A 6,807-nucleotide genomic window follows, 5' to 3' on the forward strand; every position below is an offset into this window, starting at 1 on the left:
GATTTGAACTCAGGACCTCTGGAAGAGCAGTCAATGCTCTTAACCACTGAGCCATCTCTCCAGCCCCCTTGATTTTTTTTTAAAGCTGAAGCTAAGTGGTATGTATATTATATGTCATTGGAAGCTAATTAAGTTTCTATTGTGTTTCAGTTACAGATCAGATGGTACCAAAAAAGATCCCCTTAAGATCAGCTCCATGGTAAGTACCTTCCTTTAAACACAGGTGCAGTGTGACCCTCTACACACTGTGACCATACACACTGTGACCATACACACTGTGACTATACACACTGTGACTATATACACTGTGACTATACACACTGTGACCCTCTACACACTGTGAACCCCAGAGCCTGTCTTTTTCTCACATTGACCTCACAAAACCAGAGAGGAGTTTTGTCTCAGTAGATATTTCCCGTATAGTTCAGTTTTGGTGAAATTTATTTACTTAATATGGGGTTTCTTGCTATGTAATCAAGGCTGGCCTCAAAGTATACATTCCAGGCTAGCCTTAACCTAATAATCCTCTTGCCTTTGCCTTTGCAATGACTTTGTCTTTAAAAAAAAGAGAAATAGGGTAGACACTTCTGAGGAATGACCTTTTCTGGCTTCTCTACACACACACACACACACACACACACACGTTTTCATATGATAACATTTATGTAACTACTAGTTAGTGCCTTTAAATTGCATGTATTAACCATTATTATCAGGTTCACTAAGTTGGTATTTCAACCACAAACTAAAGATCCAAGCAATTAGTTAGCTCCAGGTTTACAGAGAACTTATCTCAAAGAAATCAAGAGAAGGCAGTAGAACAGGGTATTATCTCGCTTCCATGTGTACCTGTGCACACACAGGTTCACACATACACACACACATGAAATAAACAACTATTTAGCTTTTGGTTTTCCCTCTTTCTTTTTCCTTTTGGTTCTTCGAGACCTGTTTTCTCTGTGTAGCTTTGCCTGTCCTGGAACTTGTTCTGTAGACCAGGCCAGCCTCAAACTGCCTCTGCCTCCATCTCCCAAGTGCTGGGATTAAAGGCTTATGCCATCCCCACCCAGCAGTTATTAGCTTTAACAATTTGCAGCAGTTTCTGAAGCTTGCTTACATGTTAAAAATTACTAGCTTCAAAAATTCTATGGTGGAATCTAGTTGCAGAATGTCAATATTGATTGAGCTTAGAGAAATATATTTAAATCTTTTACTGTACATTTCTCAAGTGGAGAAACCTCTATCTAGAGAAACTAGGCACCTTGACCAACACAGTATAGCAAGGTCAAGCTGGAATGAGAACAAGTGTTACAGCCAACAGCCCACCCAGGGCTCTTTGCTGTACACAAAGGTTGCATCTGCTGTAGACGTTTTCTCACTGAGCTTCTAGTCATAGTCAGAGCTTGAGAACCAGGTCAGTTAAATTGAGATATTACAAAAGGATTTTAGGATTGTAATCCTGAAATTGAAGCTGAGAATGTTGAATAATGTTTTACCATTCTAAGTAGAAGGTAATGACGGTGGTTTCCTCTGGTGATAGTTAAGATGCACTAGATGACAAGAATCATTGATTCTGGTTTTTTTTTTAAATAGTTATTTTGTGTGTCTGTGTAGATGATGTGGATGATGTGTGTATGTGTGAGCAGGCTTCTGTGTGAATGCCAGAGAACAGCTTTATGAAGTTGGTTCTCTCCATCATTCCCTGGGCTCTGGGGGTCAGACTCAGCTTTGCTTACTTTCACACCGAGCATCTCGACATGCTGAGTCTTACCCTGGATGTGGTTCTGGTCTGGTTATTTGTCATGGTTGCGCCAGTATTCAGAACATAAGAATTGTGCCATGGTTATTTCATATATTTACTGTTTTCAGTATTTAACTGAGGTTATAAAAGAAATCAAAATAACTTTGTGTTGCTCTTTTTTTTTTCTTCCTTCAAGAGCTGGGGTGCAGAAGGCTATCACTTATGGGCAATCAGTGGATTGGGCTCTCAGCACACTCAAATGGAGACTGACCTCAGGAGTACAGCTAAAGAGCCCAGCATTTTGCTATTTCAGTTTATCAAGAGTGTACTCACTGTAAACCCTTGTATGGTAAGTAATTAAAACTGCAATTTTTTGTTTATTTTGTTTTGTTTTTAATGCCTCTTATGCCAGAATTTTAGACTATTTTCTATGTCCCACAGATTTGAATATACTTCTAAAATTGTTAACTGTCCTTTCTTTGTGTATTTCTGTGATTCAAATATTTCTATAAAATTTATACCAAAGTCTTATTTCTGAAAATGTTTTGGACTTTTCCTTTTTGGTGGTGGTGTGGGGGTTGTTTGTGTTTGGTGTTTTATTCAATTTGAAAGAAGCCATACTTACATGTAAGATACCTTGACTAATTTAGCCTTTATCTGGGTAAGATTTTCCAAAGTACGTTCTACTTAGATATATTACTAGCTGGGGCTGCAGAGATGACTCAGAGGTTTAGAGCACTGACTGCTCTTTCAGAGGTCCTGAGTTCAATTCCCAGCAACCACATGGTGGCTCACAACCATCTGTAATGGGATCCGATGACCTCTTCTGGTGTTTCTGAAGACAGCGACAGTGTATTCACATACATTAAATAAATAAAACTTTAAAAAAAAAGTTGTAGGTGTTTTGGGACGATGCCTTGGTCAGTAAAGTGCTTGTTTCGCCAGCTTGAGGGCCTGAGGGAAAGGCTGGTCATGATAGGGTGTGTCTGTGACCTCAGCTCTAGAGACAGCAAGCTCCATGTACAATGGTGTACCCTGTCTTAAAATACAAGGTGGAGAGTGATTGAGGAAGACCTTCACTTCACACACTCTCATACACACATGCAAAAATGTACACACACACATGCAGAGAGAACAAAAATTCTGAGGCCATGGCATAATGGCACACACTTGTAATACTACACACTTGGGAGGCTGAAGCAAGAGGATCACAATGATTATGTATTTTAATATGCTGCAGTTATATGTTATGGGTACATATCTTGGTACCATTATCAGTGGTTTTTTAATGATAAGTGGTGTGACAAGTTATTTAAATTTTACGATACATTGAAAATTAATGTGAAAATAACCCAGATCTCAGAACTCTATACTATAGTAAGGATCCAGAGAAAAATAAGGAGAGAGTTGAGTGTATTTCCTGCCCTGCCACATTCCAGATACTTTTAGAGCCCCTTATGGGGCTGAGGAGATGGCTCAGTGAGTGGGTACGTGAGGACTGAATTTTGAATGCCCAGAACCCACAGAAAAGCCAGGTGGGCATGGCAGCCATGGCAGGAAGAAGGTAGGGATAGGGATTCCAGAGCAAGCTAGCTAGTCTGCCAAGCCAGAATGCAGTCTCCAGGTTATCAGCAAGAGATTTTGCTTCAATGTATAATATAGAAAAGAACTGTTAAGGAAGAGACCTGATATCAACCTTGGATCACCACATACACATGCACACGTGCAAACACACGTGTACACGCACACACACATACATATATACAAAAAGATATTGATATATAGATGTGTGTATGTGTGTGTGTATCACTCTTGATTGTATTTTGGACTAAATGGGAAAGGGATAGGATACACTGTCTGATTTGAATATAAGAATCTTTTCATCTTGAGAGCACTGGTGCTCTAATTAAAGGCATAGTTAACTAAAAGCAGGCACTGTTGCATCTCTGAATATCATAAAAATTTGCACAGTCAGTTGTAAGCAATCTGTACTTACATGTAGTTTTTCAGGTATAGTTCTCAGTGTCACCATTTGAGGTGCCAGTGGAAGGTACTATTCAAACAACTGGGACAAAACACACCATACAAAAACTGTATTTGCACCCGGGTAGCCAATAGCCTGTGAAGCATCATGGCTAAACTTTATTGTGACTACTGTGATACGTATCTTACCCACAATTCTCTGTCTGTGAGGAAAACACACTGTAGTGGTCAGAAACACAAAGAGAATGTGAAAGACTATTACTAGAAATGGATGGAAGAGCAGGCCCAGAGCCTGATTGTCAACAAGGAGAGATCCCTCCAGCTCTGTTCTCTGCTTCTGCCTCCCCCAGTCTCCTGGGTCCTCCTTGGCCTGGCTTGATGCCTGCACCCCACATGGGAGGCCCTCCCATGATGCCAATGATGGGCCCCCCCTCCTGGGATGATGCCTGTGGGAGCAGCTCCTGGGATGACACCGCCCATGGGAGGCTACATGCCCATGATGCCCGGGCCTCCAATGACGAGATCTCCCACCGCCCTCTGATGGTGTCCACACAGCTTGGCATGACTCAGATAAGAGCAGAACTGCTCTTTACCATTTTGTATTTCTTGTTCTGTTTCGCCAGGAGATCTTGGTGCTGAGCCTGAGTGTTTACGAGATATATGAAAAGGAAACTTCTCTTCCTAACAGAGAATACTTTTGGAGGGAGAAGTGATACAAAAAAGTGGGGTTTTCACTTATATTGTGAAATGTGAAAATAAAATCATCAGCTCTTTTATTTTAAAAAAAAAAAAACCGTATTTGCACTAAGAATCACTAAAACATTGACTCTTCTCTAAATGCAATATACAAGATCATTATGTAGATTCTGCCGTGTGAAAAAAAATCAATATTGATTTATGGTACTTGTTCAGTAATAAAACTCAAAGGGCATGTTGCTCAGTTGTCCCTACCTAATGCTGAGTATCTTCATGTTTTCCCTTTGCACTTCTTTCGCCATCTAGAGTAACCAGGAGCAGGTGTTGCTTCAGGGAGAAGACCGCTTATACTTGAACTGTGGGGAAGCCTCACAGGCCCAGAACCCCAAGTACTCTTCTGCACGTGCCGAGCGTATGCCCAGGCACCAGAAGAGCCCATTTGCAGACGGCGGTCTGGAGTCTCCAGGATTAAGCACTTTACTTGGTCATCGGCATTGGCATGTTGTACAGGTAAGTGTTCATTTACTGAGTACTAATGACTCACTTATTAGGAGTTCATCACTTGGAAAGTTTTTAACTGTCTTCATTGCTATATCTCTCTCAATGCTTTGGTTTTTTTTTCCTTGCCTGTTTTCTTTCCATTTGAAAGGTTTCTTGTTTTCCCTCAGTGAAGATGACTTTACTTTGAACCTCTGTTTTGCTTAAGCTAGCACAGTGGGCTTGCAGAGTCCATCCACTGCATGGTAAGAGATGATTTGATTGGCACTTAGTGTAGCTCACTTTATAGTTTCAGCATTTAATCACTTACATTTGACTCAAACTGCGGCCCTCTGAACATTAGAGAAACTTATTGCTCATAATTTTATTATGGTTTAATGTTTTTCCAAATTATGGATTCATCCTGATACCACGTTTAAATTAGCAGATTCATTTAGTAACTTTGACAGATTGACATTTGAAATGGATCAATTCTGAATTTGGATGCCAGTTAAGATTAATTTGGGGCAGTAAGTAAATTGAAATTTCTTGTAATAAATTTGTATGCATAGTTTCAAAATTCTAAATATTTTCTTTCTCCTTCTAGTACCAAAATGGCAGAGCCTGCTCTTGGATTAGTTTCTCTTAGTCAATTTATTTTTATTTTCTTTTTCCTTTCAATTCTTTTCCGTTCCTTTCCTTTTGAGATAGAATCTTGTTATGTAGTTGGTCCCAAATGATGGGACCATACACATACACTACCACACTAGCTTCTTTTAATCCATTTCTATTTCCATAATTCCTTGCCTTCTCTCTGCTTGTATCTTACTAGTCTGCTTCAGCTCTCATATTATTTTCAGTTGATTTTGAGAAAGTGAAAGACAGAAAAGTGGTCATTCTGTGAGGGTTAAAAGAGGAATAGCTCCTACATTGACTTGTAGTATGCACTGAAAAAAAATATTTAACATACATTAATAACTTCATGAAATCAAACAATGTACATACCATTTTATAATTAGTAACATTTTTAAATATAGAACTGCATCAGCTACTTCCTTGACTAAAATTTTCCACTGCTCCCTTCTCTCCTATAGCCATTTCTCTGCTATTTTCATTTCCCCATACTTTGAACTATTCATTCTACACTGACCTAGAATCAATGCCAGTTCTGCCTAGCCAGGTCTGTGTTACCAGAGAGCCAAGTAGAGCAGAGGATCGAAGAAGGTAGGTCTGGAACTAAAGCATCAGGCAATAATAAAATTGAATTTCCTTCCAGCTCAAAGATTCAGTGATTCTTAGCCGTCTATGAAGCATTCCATTAAACAAACACACAGCACTTATTTTAGGACTGTAGGTAGTGCAGGAGTCTGTCGTCTGCTAGCTAACTGTACTCACTTGGCCAGATGAAGTTTTTAAGTGTGGGTTTACCTAGGTCTCTTCAATTCTTCATTCATCTCTGTTCCTTTAGTTTTAAATAAAATAGTTTGGGTAAAATACTTGTTAAATGGTTAGCTTATTTACCATTAGGTTAAACAAGTGGTTCACAAAAAATAAATTAAAAATGCCAAAAACTTTATTCTGCTTTGGGACCCTCATAAACCCTAATGAGAAATAAACACTTAAAAACTAATAAAGCTATAAATTTAAAATGTCACAGCTGTGCACCCAAGACATTTACATTGAAATAGAATTTTAATTTCAAATTCATAGAATTTTTAGAGTTGGGAGGACCGTGGAGGTCATCTAGCCCAACAGGCTCTGTACGTGAGGAAGTTGCTGTGAGTCATGCAGCATCACAGAGTACTGGCTTACATAAGCCTCAAAACAGTCTACACTGAAAAATCCAGTATACTTAAAAACCTAATTATTAGTGTTGAATCATAATTTATTAAAACTTAGAATTTGCCCTT

The 6,807-nt window shown here is 39.1% G+C and overlaps 1 protein-coding gene and 1 pseudogene across 2 annotated transcripts in view; both read left to right on the forward strand.

Moving 5' to 3' along the window:
• The window catches only part of Ric1 (RIC1 homolog, RAB6A GEF complex partner 1), an 89,508-nt gene that overhangs the window by 60,399 nt on the left and 22,302 nt on the right, over positions 1-6,807 (forward strand). For both annotated transcript variants that reach the window (XM_031390060.1, XM_031390061.1), the window contains exons 10-12: positions 151-199; positions 1,938-2,090; positions 4,727-4,930. In XM_031390060.1, coding sequence (XP_031245920.1) covers positions 151-199; positions 1,938-2,090; positions 4,727-4,930 — 406 coding nt within the window. The remainder of the gene's footprint in view (positions 1-150; positions 200-1,937; positions 2,091-4,726; positions 4,931-6,807) is intronic.
• Positions 2,604-4,714, forward strand: LOC116103719 (annotated as a pseudogene).

The sequence above is a fragment of the Mastomys coucha genome, unplaced genomic scaffold (assembly GCF_008632895.1).
Source record: "Mastomys coucha isolate ucsf_1 unplaced genomic scaffold, UCSF_Mcou_1 pScaffold21, whole genome shotgun sequence".
NCBI classification, from domain to species: domain Eukaryota; kingdom Metazoa; phylum Chordata; class Mammalia; order Rodentia; family Muridae; genus Mastomys; species Mastomys coucha.